At 36.8% G+C, this 15403-nt stretch overlaps 1 protein-coding gene and 1 pseudogene across 2 annotated transcripts in view; both read left to right on the forward strand.

Annotated features, from left to right (window-relative positions):
• Positions 1 to 15050, forward strand: part of ARID4A (AT-rich interaction domain 4A) — a 64430-nt gene extending 49380 nt beyond the window's left edge. Inside the window, exons 18-24 of one of the 2 annotated variants that reach the window (XM_030319205.1) lie at positions 663 to 747; positions 1577 to 1778; positions 3359 to 4492; positions 5223 to 5327; positions 9236 to 9442; positions 10055 to 10201; positions 13714 to 15050. In XM_030319205.1, the coding sequence (XP_030175065.1) occupies positions 663 to 747; positions 1577 to 1778; positions 3359 to 4492; positions 5223 to 5327; positions 9236 to 9442; positions 10055 to 10201; positions 13714 to 13817 (1984 nt within the window). In that variant the 3' untranslated portion in view covers positions 13818 to 15050. The remainder of the gene's footprint in view (positions 1 to 662; positions 748 to 1576; positions 1779 to 3358; positions 4493 to 5222; positions 5328 to 9235; positions 9443 to 10054; positions 10202 to 13713) is intronic. The other variant, XM_030319206.1, reaches the window with a different exon arrangement.
• LOC115516506 lies at positions 4500 to 5216 on the forward strand (annotated as a pseudogene).
• Positions 15051 to 15403: the final 353 nt, after the last annotated feature.

Consider the following 15403-nt stretch of genomic DNA (forward strand, 5'->3'; position numbering starts at 1 on the left):
GTCGGTTAAGCATCCAACTTTGGCTCAGGTCATGCTCTCACAGTTCATGAGTTCGAGCCCCACATCGGGCTCTGTGCTGACAGCTCAGAGCCTGGAGCCTGCTTCAGATTCTGTGTGTCTCTCTCTCTCTGCCCCTCCCCTGTTCACACTCTGTCTCTCCCTCTCTCAAAAATAAACATCAAAAGAAAAAAAAAATACTAGCAGCTATAGAGTTCTGGGAGGAAAAGAGAGCTGAAAAGGACTTCATAAATAAACCTGGAACTGATCATATTACAAATGTGAATTCACCTCACTTATCTCTGCATTCATTATTTGGTCAATAGAATGAATGCCAGTGTAACATCAACTTACTCTGTTAAGCTCAGATCTGGGAAACAAAAGCTCAGTACAGAAAATAAAAGCCGTTTAAACAGTCTTGAATCTGCATAGGTTTTTCTTGCTCATTTACCCTAAGAAATTTTCTTGCCTTGTCCTGGTGGTGGCAGGTTTACAACGCACCTCGTACAGGCTGGTACTTGTTACCAATACACCAGCCCCTGTGCTCTTCATGTTTCTGCCAACAGTAGAACTGAACTCTTTAGTTTCCTCACTGCTGTTTCATTTGGTGCATACATTTCAAATAAGGTATTACTGTGAAGTTTTATTTTTTTCTCTGTTTTAAGGTATGATGAATGGGTGAAGGCTGACAGGATAATCTGGCCTTTGGACAAAGGTGGACCAAAGAAAAAACAGAAGAAAAAAGCAAAAGTATGTATATAGAGTCATATCCTTTATGATAAGTATAGGTATTATTTATATTATACTGTGTTTTATAAATCTTGTTTTCTCATTGTAATAATCATCTTGATTTCTTTAAGGTAATTGTGATTTTCTCTCTGGTAACCCAGAAGCTAAAAAGTAAAAAATGTAAACACATTACCATATTGTTTAGGGAAAGATAAAAACCAGGGACTCCCTAGGAGACAGGCTTCAAACTCAAATGTCTATAGGGGCTCTATAGTAAAAGGGTAAAACAGGATTGATGGTGACAAAAAAGAGAACACATTCCTCAAGAGAGGATGGAACTCACCACTCTTGTGGGATGCAGACTCAGGGTTGTCAGATTTTAGGATTTTTTTTGCAGACAACTGTCTTGAAAGCTAGTACTAGATAAAGCTAAAACACATATCTGCTGGCTAGTTGTACTCAACATCCCTACCCTCAGTTTTCAGCCTGTGCTGTAGAAATTCACCTAAGGTTTTGTCTGTTTGATGGCAGGTCTCTTTCTTGTCCTCAGGGAATAGTAATGAACAAGGAGGGGTGCTGAGTAGTTGTTCAGTTCTCTAATGCATGGACTCTGGCCTTCACCGTGGGACTGCGGTGTTACAAACCATAGACTATCTTATTCATATAATTATAACTATGTTAGAAAACCACTTGTTTTTGGTTTTTCTATAAGCACGAACTAAGAGTTGACATATAAAATATATAACCTTTTTTGAGTTATGGTTTTCCTTGGAGAAGTAGAATGTCGGTAGAATGTTCATTTTTTTCTAAGGCATTGGCCCTTCTCATACGTTTTGTTGCTGTTACCCAGAATAAAGAAGACAGTGAAAAGGATGAAAAGAGGGATGAGGAGAGGCAGAAGTCAAAACGAGGACGACCTCCTTTAAAATCTACCCTTTCATCAAACATGCCATATGGTTTGTCTAAGACTCCAAACAGTGAAGGAAAATCAGGTACCAGAAGTGCTCGCAGCAGTATGCCAGACAGCTCACCTCTGTCAAATGGAATGGAAGGTGCTAATTTTGAGGATCGTTGATTTTTTTAAAAAATCAATAATACAATAAAACTTTGCTTGTGTGAGAGATTCATAGAAAGTCATCTAAGTTTTTAATCTCATATAATTTAAACTACAAAACTTGATTTGAGATAAATATTTTATTAAAAAAAATTTTTTTTTAACGTTTATTTATTTTTGAGACAGAGAGAGACAGAGCATGAATGGGGGAGGGAGGGTCAGAGAGAGAGGGAGACACAGAATCTGAAACAGGCTCCAGGCTCTGAGCTGTCAGCACAGAGCCTGACGCGGGGCTCGAACCCTCGGACCGTGAGATCATGACCTGAGCCGAAGTCGGACGCTTAACCGACTGAGCCACCCAGGCGCCCCTGAGATAAATATTTTAGTCTCTCATGTTTACTTACAACTGAGTGATGTCTTACTTTAACTGGAATACTTTTGTCGTCAGTATTGTAGGAGTATTCTATTTTGAAAGAAGATGGGTTGACAAGTCATGCATCCTACTGTGTGCTGCACTGTCCTTCAGAGCATGCACCAGTGTCTCCTACAATTCAGTGCTGTTCACGCAGGATATTTCAACAAAGCTGACACCAAGGTGTTCAAAGCGCACAAACTAACGTGGTATAGGCATGTTTTGTGATGAGTATAGGTGAACATACTTTATTTTGCTTTTAACTTTTTTCTCACCTTTCTGTATGTTTCCCCATGAAATTTACAATGTTAAATCCTTGTCTCATCAAAACTTTTTCCTCCCTTCAAGAAAAAAGCTATTCTGAACTAGGACTACCTTTCGTCCGTGTGGTGTTTGTGTGTAAATTAGAAAAGGGCTTGCTCCCTCCTCATCACTGCCATCTACTGGAAGCTTATCATAACACACAAATGCAAGATGTCCACCAAATGAAGCTTGTCTATTTGAGTTTGCCTTTTTGGACTTCTTTACAATAGGAGTACCATGTGGGCAGAATTTTTATATTTTACAGTTCCTGTACATTCTCACAGCCCTACTTTATTATTTTAAAAAATTCTCTAACTTAAAGAGAATGAGTTCTTTTGCAAGAAGGTAGCTTGCCTATACTTTTATGTCTTTAAATCAAAAGAATATTTAAACCTTTGGGAATTCAAACTGCTCATTTTGTGCATCTCTTCTTTTCAGAATTTTTAAAAATAGAATGTCATATTCCTTTCTAGAGACACAGAATGCCCATTACGTTTATTAATCAATATCTATTAGACCTCAGATCAAACCACTTAATGTATTAACTTACTATCTCAGTACTAGTCCTTTGCTTTTTCTGAGGATTTTTCATAGCCCAATTTCTGAGATTTTTTTCATAGCCCAAACTAGCTCTTTTATAGACTTGAGATAGTAATATTTTCAGTGTAATGTGTTTTTACATGGAGTTAATTTTGCAACTTACCACCCCCTCCCATTTTTTGGCCCAAATGTATGATTTATCAGGAATTTCTACAGGGAAGTATTCAGTGGTGTATGATTTAGAGTGGTAGAATTTTTATTCTAAAATTACATTGGTAATTAAGACAGAAACCTTTGTAATACAGTAATATTTCCTCTTGCAGACTCTTGCTCATCTGATAGTGAAACAGAAGACCTTTTAGAAAAGAATTTGATGAATGAAGAACTTTCTCCTGATATTAAAGAACTAGAAAAAAATGAACACTTGAATGACGATAAACTAGATGAAGAAAATCCAAAGATTGCTGCACATATATTAAAAGAAAACGAAAGGACACAAATGCAGCCTTTAGAAACACTGAAGTTAGAAGTTGGAGAGAATGAACAAATAGTACAGATTTTTGGAAATAAAGTGGAACAAGGAGAAGAAGTTAAGAAAGAGGCTGAAAAATCTCCTAAAGGAAAGGGAAGACGAAGCAAGACAAAAGATCTTTCTTTAGAAATTATAAAGATTTCATCATTTAGCCAGGATGAAGCAGGAAGTGAATCTCATATAGAAGCTCAGAGTCTAGAATTTTCTTCACTAGACAGTAAAAATTTTTCCTCTACTGCTGAAGATGAAATTGACCAGTGTGCAAAAGAAAAAAAGTTGAAACGGAAATTACTGGGACAGTCATCACCAGAGAAAAAAACAAGAATCGAGAATGGAATGGAAATGACAAACAGCGTATCTCAAGAAAAGACCAGTGACTGTATTGCATCTGAGGGAATGAAAAACTTAAATTTTGAACAACATTTTGAAGTAGAAAATGAAGAAATGCCATCATTAATCGCAGAGTCCAACCAACGCAGTCAAGAATTGACTAGTGAAAAATTTGACAGTCCAGCTGAAGAAACTGTAAATACTCCACTAAAAGAAGAAGAGGATGCAATGCCTCTCATTGGGCCTGAGACCTTGGTTTGCCATGAAGTAGACTTGGATGATTTGGATGAGAAGGATAAGACCAGTATTGAAGATGTAGTAGTTGAAAACTCTGAGTCTAACTCTCTTGTTTCTATTCCACCTGCCCTACCTCCTGTTGTACAGCATCACTTTTCAGTAGCTTCACCACTTACTCTCAGTCAAGATGAGTCTCGAAGTATAAAAAGTGAGAGTGACATAACCATTGAAGTTGATAGCATTGCTGAAGAATCTCAAGAAGGTCTCTGTGAGAGGGAATCTGCAAATGGGTTTGAAGCTGGTGTTGCCTCTGGTACCTGTAGTATAATTGTTCAAGAAAGGGAGAACAGAGAGAAGGGTAAGAACTTTTCTAGGGAGAACATCAGCCTTTACGTTCAGCCCCAAAATTAGTAAGTTAAGAGTTTTAGGCATTCTTGATCTGTAAAGTTCCCACCCTCCCTCCCTCGTATTCTTTCTTTCCTTTGTACGTCCCGTCCCCACTTTCCCTTCCCATGCCTTTAAAAAAAAAATGTACATCGAGAAATTCATGTGGAGTAGACAGGTGAATAATACAGCTGCTCTTGTGGCGGTGGTGGTGGCTCAAGCGCAGAAGACCAACTGTAGCGGCTGAAGTTATGGCAGGACAGGCGTTTAGAAAGTTTCTTCCCCCTTTGACCGAGTTTTAGTTGAAAGGAGTACAGCCAGAACTGCAACTAATGGAGGCATTATGCTTCTGCAAAACTCTCAAGAAAAAGTATTGCAAGCAACAGTAGTAGCTGTTGGACTGGGCTCTAAAGGGAAAGGTGGAGAGATAACAAGCATTTAGCGTCAAAGTTGGAGGTAAAGTTCTTCTCTCAGAATATGGAGGCACTAGAGTAGGTCTAGATGACGAGGATTATTTTTTAGAGAGGGTGACATTCTCAGAAAATATGCAGACCGAAATAAATTATTATTGAAATGGTATCATGTGAAGCTGCCCATTCCACTGAAATCTCTCATCCTGTAAATAATTTCCATGTCTTTTATAATAAACTAATGGTATCCAAAATGTATGTATTTTTCAAGTCGTCTCTTCCCCCTTATTTCAGGTCAGAAAAGGCCAAATGATGGAAATAGTGGATTATTGGCAAAAAAGCAAAAGCGTACCCCAAAGCGAACAAGTGCTGTAGCCAAAAGTGAAAAGAATGGAACAGGTTGGTGCTTTCCAATGCTGGCTTTAGACAGCATAAATTTAGTTAATATTTTCAGCATTTTGTTGGCTTGATCATTTGTGTCAATTTAAAAATAAATTTGGTTTATTATGTTCTGAAAATAGCAGTTTTCCCATTAGTTTTTGATCTGAAGGGGCTGATCAATTTTATTTGGAGCTGGAATAGCTGTGATTATTTTTTTATGTTTACTTCGTTTGTATTTCTTATGTAAAGCAGTTTAATATTGAGGAATGTATTTGAGGATCTTGAATAATAGAAAAGTAATATTTGCTCTAGTGGTAAAAACAGATTAAGTTTACATTTCTGAATGGAATGGTTTACTTTAATCTAGAAAAGCTGATTCCTAAATAGTATCATAGTATTTTTAAAATGGGGGATAATGAAATTCATGTGGAAATAAACGAAGAAATTAACAAATCAGTGTGAATCAACAGATTACATGAGAAAGATTTTTGTACCCTAAGGAATAAAAACAAAGTCATAGAATATAACAGAAATAAACATGGTTGATTTTGACAAATTAAAGTTTTATCTCTAAAATAAGCCTTCATACAAGTCTGAAAGGAAAATTCCAGGTTATAGTAGATACATATTCCACAGAAGGAGCATATGATTTTATACAAGATCAAAGCCATTTCAAAGGAAAATTTCTGAACCATAGCCACCTGTGGCTGGACAATACAGATGTAGAGAGAAAGAGCGATGGGAAATGAGAAGAGAGAGGCAGTAGGAATTACCAAGGGCAACTGAATAACATCATTGTGCCTGGCAGATACTACGTTTGTCACATAAAGTGAACCCCACCAGTAATGGGACAAGAGGAAATCATGTACTACCTGGCAGGATACAAGAAGAACACAGCTGCACTTCTGTGACATTCCTGTCAAAGATGCATAACCTGAATGTAATCATGAGGAACCATCAACAAATTCAAACTGAAGGGTATTCTGTAAAATAACTGGTCTGCAATTTGAGAACTTGTCAAGGTCATGAAAGTCAAAGAAAGAGGAACTGTTCCAGATGAAAGGAGACTTAGGAGACATGACAATTAAATGCAGCATATAATTCTCACCTGGATCCTATTGTTACAAAAGACATTACCAGGTCAAGTAGAGAAACTTGTATGGGATAGGAAGATTGGACGATGATAATAGATTTGTGTTCATTTCATGATTTTGATGGTTGTATTGTGGTTCTATAAGAGTGTGGTGGTTTTAAAAATGTCTACAAATTTACTGATAGTCCCCTCTTCAAGAGGCAAAGCCTGATTCCCTTCCCTTGCATGTGGGCTGAATTTAGTGACTCACTTGTAACAAATGAAGTGATAGAGTAGGACTTCAAGAGAACAGGTCATGAAAGGCACTCCAGATTCCTCCTTGCTCTCCCTTGGATCACTTGCTCTGGTGAAGGTTGGCTGCCAAGTCATGACGGCACAGCAGGTATAGAGAGGTCCACATGGTGAGGAACTGAGCTTATCCTGCCAACAGCCAGCAAGGAACTGAGGCCTCCTGCCAGTAGTAGCCATGCGAGTGAACCGTCTTGGAAGCATATCCTTCAGCTCTAGTCAAGTCTACAGAGACCACAGCCTCAGCTAAAAGCTTGACTGCCACATCACAAGAATTACCTGAACCAGATCACTCAACCAAGCTGCTCCCAGATTCCAACACTCAGAAATATGACATATAAACTGCTAAGTTGGGAGCCAGTTTGCAGATAACACGAGGAGAATGTTCTTGTTTATAAGAAATAAACACCAAATACGCAAGTGTGGCAGGGCAACTTAACCTTCAAATGGGTCAGAAAAACATTTTTTGGTAACTGTTCTTACAGCTTTTTTCTAAGTTTGAAGATTGTCTCAAAATAAAAAGTAAAAAGGATTAAAAAGGAACAAAGGAGATTATCAGTTTTACTTTTGGGAAAGAATATCTGGCTTAATCTTTGGCAAGAAGAAATGAACTAAAGAGATGGGAAGTGAAATCATTAGGACTCAGTCATTATTAGTTACATATGAGGGACTGGCTAATGGACACATGGGATAGAGGAGTAGCAGCAGGCTGTTGGAAGAGTAAGTAATTCAGGGAATGTTGGGTTAGAGATACCCAGTATTAGGGAAATAGGGGTGTGGAGCTTCGAAGAGTCTGTTTTTAGAAGATGGTTGTGTAAAGGATTGTAAGAAGATGCGATTCCTGTGGAAGAGATGTAAAAAGAGAAAAAGGACCAACAGAATTATGTGAGATATCTGTATGGGCACTGATCTGAGACAAATGCAAATCAGTAAATGCCGGTGGGTTTGAATAAAAAAGTTTCAAATGCTATTGGATATGCAATAAGATTAAATACATTGATTGGATTTGTTGAGTTGTAAATGTTGGGACCCTAACAAGAGCACAGGAATGTGATTAGAAGATGTGGAAACCAGGATAACAAAGTTTCTTTCAAGAAATTTTACTTTAAAAGAGAAGGAAGGAGGTGCCAGCTAAAAGGAGAAGTTTTCTTTTTACCTCCTCTAAGAGTGGGAAAGATATGAGCATGTTGGCAGGCTCTGGGAAAAGAAGTTGAAGCTAAAAGAAGATGGATAATTGATGTTGAGATATTCCAGGGGAGCTGGGAGTGGATGGTTTTAAGAGTACAGCTGAAGAGCGTAGTCTTCAGAAACACTCTCTTTTTGACCCCCCCCCCCAAAAAAAAAAGTCAATAAAGACAGATACAGATAGAGGAGAGAGGCTGGGAAATTGAGTGGGTAACCCTCAACCTTGCCTTGTCAGAAGGCAAGGTTGGCTTTTGAGAGAGAGTAGGGTGGAAGTAGGATATAGAAGATGGGGGGGGGGGGAAGGAAACAATTCTAATTTATGATGAAGTGAAGAGCAAAAGCATCTCTAAGTACAAATTTGGTGAGGAGGGATAGAATTGCAAACAATTATGCAATTCATATGTATGCAAACATCTATATATGTTAAAGGATGTGTATACATCAGGTGTTTCTGTCCTTCAATTATGCAGTTTGGGTTGTTTTTGGTTTTAAACATAAATGGGGCAATACTACACATATTGTTTCATAACTTTGAGTTTTCATTTAATAATATATATTGGATATTTTGCCATTTTTGTTCTTATAAACTTTAGCTAATTCTTTTTAACCACTTTAGCAAAGTATTCAGTATTATATTTGACCCTTGAACAACACAAGTTTAAATTGTGCAGGTCCACTTATAAACAGATTTTTTACAGTACTGTAAATGTATTTTCCTTGTGATTTTCTAACATTTTTTTCTGTAGATTAATTTGTTATAAGAGTACAGTATATAATGTTGTATATAACATACCAGTGTGTGTTACTCAACTTTGTTATCAGTAAGGCTTCTGGCCAACAGCATGCTATTATTAGTAAATAGGTTTTGGAGGAGTCAAAAGTAATTGTAGATTTTTGACTGCATGGGGGTCGGTGCCTCTAACCCCGACGTTGTTCAGTGATCAACCGTGTATAATTTTTAACCATTTTCCTACTGGTGGGCATTTAGATGTCTATTTCTTAGCTATTAAGAAATTTGTGCATTTGTGGGGCACCTGGGTGGCTCAGTCAGTTAAGCACCAGACTTCGGCTCAGGTCATGATCTCACGGTTCGTGGGTTCAGGCCCTGTGTTGGGCTCTGTGCTGACAGCTCAGAGCCTGGAGCCTGCTTCGGTTTCTGTGTCTCCCTCTCTCTCTGCCCCTCCCCCGCTCACGCTCTTTATTTTTCTCAAAAATAAATACACATTAAAAAAAGAAATTTGTGCATTTGTACACTTATTTCTGTAGGATATTACAAAAATGCAATTGCTGGGTCTGCTGCATTTTGATATTTGAGATTTTTATCATTTATAATCTCTGAATCAATTTTTTCTTATTATAGGACAAAGCAGTGATAGTGAAGATCTTCCTGTCCTGGACAATTCAAGTAAATGTACACCAGTAAAGCATCTTAATGTGTCTAAGCCACAGAAGCTTGCACGATCTCCTGCAAGGATTTCCCCTCACATCAAAGATGGAGAAAAAGATAAACACAGGGATAAACATCCAAATTCATCCCCTAGAACATATAAATGGAGCTTTCAACTCAGTAAGAAGCTTTAGAAAACCTAAATGTATATTGTAAAGTGGTACTTACCTTAAAATGTCAAAATGAGAAAGAATGATTACCAAATTCATTTATGTAGGTTTCCAAATGTTGCCTTATCAGTAATTACCACTTAAATATAAATCTGTATCTTTTCATGATACTAACCTGATAAATACTAACCTGAAAGATCTCCAGTTACAAAATAAGATGGTGATTTGTATATATCATTGAAACTGAAATACCCTTTCTAGTATTGGTAATTGTAAATAACTAATAAACGAAAAAATCATCTATACAAAGAAACAATTTAGATAAATATAATTATAGATCACAGTTGCTGTGTGTTGATGTTTTCTTGTTATTTGCTGATCATTTAAGTAATACATCATTAAGTAATATATATTTAGTACAAGAAATTTGAGTTACATACAGAAATCTTACTCATGAATGTAATTAGTGTCATACTGTTTATAGAGCCTTATTTAGCTATTAATATGTAAAAGTTTTCATAAATTAAAGCTTTTGAGGATTTATAAGTTGGATTTTTGATAGAACTGCCATACTCTTTTAAGTAATTTTTTTAAACCAAATTAACTTTTTTTTTCCTTTTAGATGAATTAGATAATATGAACAGTACAGAGAGAATCTCTTTTCTCCAAGAAAAATTACAAGAAATAAGAAAATATTACATGTCTTTGAAATCCGAAGTGGCAACCATAGACAGGAGGAGAAAAAGATTAAAAAAGAAAGACAGAGAAGGTAATTTGATTGTAATTTTTCTTCCTTCTGTTTTTCAAATATATACTATCATTTTTGAAGATTTCGGTTAGTCTTTGAATATGTATAGTACACATTGTTGTTTTTAGATTCCTTATGCTGTCTTTGTGCTATTGTTGAAATGAGTCAACAACTGAATTAATCAGGATGAGATTCTTGAAAAGGACTATGAACTGTTTTACAAAATGTGTGATTTTACTAAATGTGATGGGTTCTCAAGAAGAGTTACTCCCTCTGAAATTCAGTCTTTGCTCAACATACATTTATTGGCTACCTATTAACAGGCACTATATCTGTTATTATGAGGTTCACCAAAATTAATGGACATATGAGCTTATCTTCAAAGAGACTATTGTTGGGATCATAAATTATTTCCTAAGCAGCTCAACAACATTCATTGAAACAGTTCAGCTCAACAACATTAATGCATACACACTATGTGCTAGGCCCTCTTCAGGTGGTAAGTACAGAGATGAATGAAATACGGACCTTGATCTCAAAAGATCTTAACTTCTAGTGGGAGAGTGTGTGAGGAGGGCCCCAAGAGTGATACTACTTGGTGGAAGGAGAGATTAGTTTGGATTAATCTTGGAGAGAGAGTAATGCCTGGCCTATACCTTAAAACTGCACAGAATTATAGCTAAACATTGGTATATTCACATCAGATCCATCCCCAAGCCCCACTATAAAATAAGAGTAAAGAAAAGCCCTGTACCCACAAGAACAAGGTAAGGGGGCAGCAGACCACAGTAGACAAGACATATCAACAGCTTAACTCTTACAAGCTGAGAAGCAGACAGACAGCTGTAACCGTCCTAGCAGAATGCAAAAACCTAAGCTTGTTTATCCTTGCATTAGGACAAAACAAGAAGCAAGCCAGTCTATATCATATCACCCCAGAAAGCAGGGATATATGTGAGATTAAAAATGGTTGAAAATGGAAGGAGAAATTGGATTCTTTCGTCCCATGCTGTGAAACAAACTACCCTTTTCTGCAGCTTTAGCAGAAAAATAAGAAATTAACTTATTGGAGGGAGAGGGGAATGAATAGGCTTGTAGACTTCAAGTACACCAGTCTTAACTGAAGGTGAGGGTTAAGTGCAAAACCAGAAATAAGGAGCTTGAGCAGAAGTATACAATACTGAATGATGAGATTCCTATCCCTTTTCCAACTGTAACTCTTATCCTTTTGGCTTCCTGAAAGCTGACAACTAAGCTTATGCTCATTCTTGGGAGGAGACTGAAGAATTCCTCTGGAGAAGCTGTTCAACCCAAGAGGAATGACTAACACAGATACCAACATTTGGAGGTTCCTGAACCAAAAAGCAAGATCCTTGCCAATCAGTACATATATACTGCCCATCACTGAAAAGCTCTGCATACTTGTGCACAGCTTCCAGTTGGCTTTTTGATATCCTCCTTTTAAATATGGAAGCCACAAGAGCAGATAGGAAGGCTTCTACATGAAGGTAGAAACCAAAGTAGAAAATGAGAGTAAAAAAAGGACCTTGGAAAAAACAGACAATGTCCTATCCAGAACATCAAACTATAGCTAGACACAGACGCAGGAAAGGTATTGCAGTCTTGAAACGAAAATATGATACTAGTAATACAATTCAGGGACCAAGAAGGATCTCTCAAAAATTAAAAATGTGATAGGAATTTAAAAAATGTAATAGAAGAGAGAGCAAAGCTAAAGAAATTCCAGTAGATGGTCAAAAAGACAATAGGGGAAAAGAAGTAAGAGAAGTATAGGATCTGGCCAAGAGATACACCTTCTGAATCACAGAATTTCTAGAAAAAGCACTGAATAAACATAGGACACTGTCATCAAACAACTATTATAAGAAAAATTTCCAGAAATAAAGGATATGAATTAGGAGATTGAAAGAATTCACCGTAATCTCTCTAAAGAATGGGGGAAAAAATCACACCAAAGCACATTGTGAAATTTCAGAATCCTACGTGTAACAAGAAGATCCTAAAATTTTATCATATAAAGGTATATCTAGGGGTGCCTGGGTGGCTCAGTTGGTTGAGTGACCCACTTTTGATTTCCGCTCAGGTCATGATCATGACATGGTGGGATTGAGTCCCAAGTTGGGCTCTGTGCTGAGCATGGAGCCTGCTTAAGATGGTCTCTCCTTCTGGCTCTCTCTCTCCTTCTGCCCCTCCCCTGTGTTCATGCGTGTGCTCTCTAAAATAAATAAAATTAAAATAAAATATCTAAAAAAAGGGTCTCAGAACAGCATCAGGTTTCTCGTGTCAGATTTCTCAATGGTAGCACTAGAAACTAGAAGCCAAACTAGAAACTAGAAAGCTAAGAAGACAACATGAGATCCAGCAAACAAGGAATCCTACCTAGGAAAATAGTGAGGCAAATACCAAGGTGATGAGTGAAAGCTATAGAATGACCACTGCAGAGCAGGCCGAGAGAGCCAACTATTCCAGAAGTAGGATGTACATGAGGGGAGGGCTTTGGGAAGGCGGTCTCTTACAAAAAGGTAAATTACCCGACAGGCTTGCCCATATTGAGAGTTTTCTGCCAATGCAGAGACTCCAGGGATGTGTTTCTGAGAAGATGAGTTGTATTATATGTGGTCTTGAATCCAGTCCAAGTCCAGCAATCTTTACTCCTAGAAATAAGACGGAGCTAATGGAAGGAGATCAGGCTTTCCATGTTTGTCCTTTTCTTTAAAGACTGTAAATAGCAGGCAGTCTTTACAGAACTTCTAAACACAAAAAGAAAAGCAAATTAACAAATTGAAATTTCTTCAGAGCACCCTGACCTGCTTTAAATTTCCTAAAGGTGATAGGAGTTTCACACAACTAAAAAAAGATTCTTTCATTACAGTCTTCCCTTTTTTGTTTTCTTAGTTTTTTTAAGTGTGAAGTGAGTTATTAAAGTGAGACATTGAGTGACTTCTGCATATTAGAATTTATAATAACAAGTTACATGTCACAGTGATAGTACATGTATACACTGAGAGAGATCTACTTAAACAAAAATTTTTAATTTTAACTTTTAATTTTCCTAAATTCTTATTTAGGAACAATTAGGCAAAGATTGGCAGGAGATAGGAAAGGGTTGCCAAGAAAGAGAAGATAAAATACATAAAAAAATGGCAAAGTACGAAATGCACAGAGTGGTGATCCTTAACCTGTGTTATTTCCTCCTGGAGCATTATGTTAAAGTCACATGAGGACTTTTTTTCTAATCACACAACTACACTTCCATCCCGATCCTTATGATTCTGATACCTGACCTAGATAACTACTGTCACCTGTGGGAATGTCGTGTCCATTAGGTCTGTCGGGCAGGATAAGGATAGGAAGCCAGTGGTTAGCTGGTTACAGGAAATTCTGTGAGATGTTATTCCTTTAGCACCATTTAAGGGGACTGATTGAAATGAATGGTAAATGTATTTCTAATTTGCCAGTGGCTAGGTATCTTTGATCGTTTTGGGTCTAATGTAGTTGTTTGGCTTCCGCAGTGTCTCATGCAGGAGCCTCCATGTCATCTGCTTCGTCAGACACTGGAATGAGCCCATCATCATCATCTCCCCCACAAAATGTGCTTGCTGTAGAATGCAGGTGATGAACGCTTTCTCTGCCTTCCCAGCAGTTTGCTGCCATGGACATAAATCCCAAAACCCTGAAATACAACCACAGAAAGCACTCAACTGGTTTGACATTGCTAAGTATATCCTGTATACTTTTCCAGGCTGGATTGTATCTATTCCCTCTCTTTTCTTTTTTTTCTGTTGCAAACAGTAAGCTGATTAATAACTGAAGGTTAGGCAGCCTGCCATATTTGTCATAATTTTTCCTAATTTTTCATTTTTTGTGAAGATAGAAAAAGGGCACTTAGCAAATTTGAATTTGTATAATAAAGCTTTCAAATGTTATAGAAATCATAGACAAGCAAGTGCATATGATAAACATCAAAATATTATCCAGCTGAATAGTGACTGCTGCACTTTCACTAAGATGTATTTGAACACTTGGTGAGTAGGGGGTTTATGTTGTGTTTTTTTTTTTTAATTATTGTTGCTGTTGTTTTTTTATTTTTGTGGAAGCACTTGCTATTTAGAACTGCCAAAGTATATGTTCAGCAGTGTGCCCAGGTTTAAAGGTGTAAATGGGACAAAATAAATTGTGAAAGGAAGTGTAGTTGACTGAAAACTACAGTTGTAATAAGTCTTCCACTTTTTATAGGATTTTTGAGCACACAATTATGCAAATATTTTAATGTTTATTAATGTTTACAGTGGAATTGTGAATAAGTTTTCAGTGGACTATCTTATCCCTTGACAAAAATATTTTGTCTTTTTTCTATGTAATTTCAGAGTTTTTATTTTGTTACAAAAAGACAAAAATGAAATATATAACAACAATGAAGTTATTTAACAAGATTTCTAAAGCTGAAAATTTTGTGTAAAATAAGGTATTATCTTGCAACTTGTTAAATATATTTATTCAGACATTGGATGTTGTATTTTTATGTATTTTTTAAAATATTAATAAAATGGAAAAAAAGAAAATTCTAGGTTAATTCACTCTTTGGATGACAATAGCTCTCAGCTGTCCCTTTCACAGGAGGTTGCATCCAGCAGCTCTGCCCGCGCTGAAGGGAGCGCGTCTCCGTCCTTCAGACAGCACGGACTCTAAATGGGCATCTGCATCATTAAAGTATGTCCTCGTTTAGAAACTTTGGCAGTCCTAGTATTTAAACTGTTTCGAGGATCAAATTTTTGGTTGCCCTTACAATACTTTGTCATAGTTTTTATGTTTGCTATACTGCCGAATAAATTTCTTATCTCCCAAAGTTGAGATGCAACAACTAAGTAAAGCAACTATGTATGCTTTGTCTGTGAATTGTTCCACAGACTGATACATTTTGTAAATAATTCTTCCAAAATCATGTATTTAAAGCATTTTTGCCATATACATTATGTAAAAAGGTGATTTTTTAAAATCAGTTTTTAAATTCATGTTTGTACATTGAAAGGGGTTTTTTTTAAACCTCCTTTTCTGTGTTTAATATGCTGTAGAGTAATAACCTAGATGCTCTAGACTGTATATCAGGATCTGATTTACAAGAACAAAGTCAGAGCCAAACACTAGTGATGGCATAGCATTACTGAAATCATTGTTTCTTAATTTCATTTTACCACATTGTGA

Source organism: Lynx canadensis, chromosome B3, assembly GCF_007474595.2.
Source record: "Lynx canadensis isolate LIC74 chromosome B3, mLynCan4.pri.v2, whole genome shotgun sequence".
NCBI classification, from domain to species: domain Eukaryota; kingdom Metazoa; phylum Chordata; class Mammalia; order Carnivora; family Felidae; genus Lynx; species Lynx canadensis.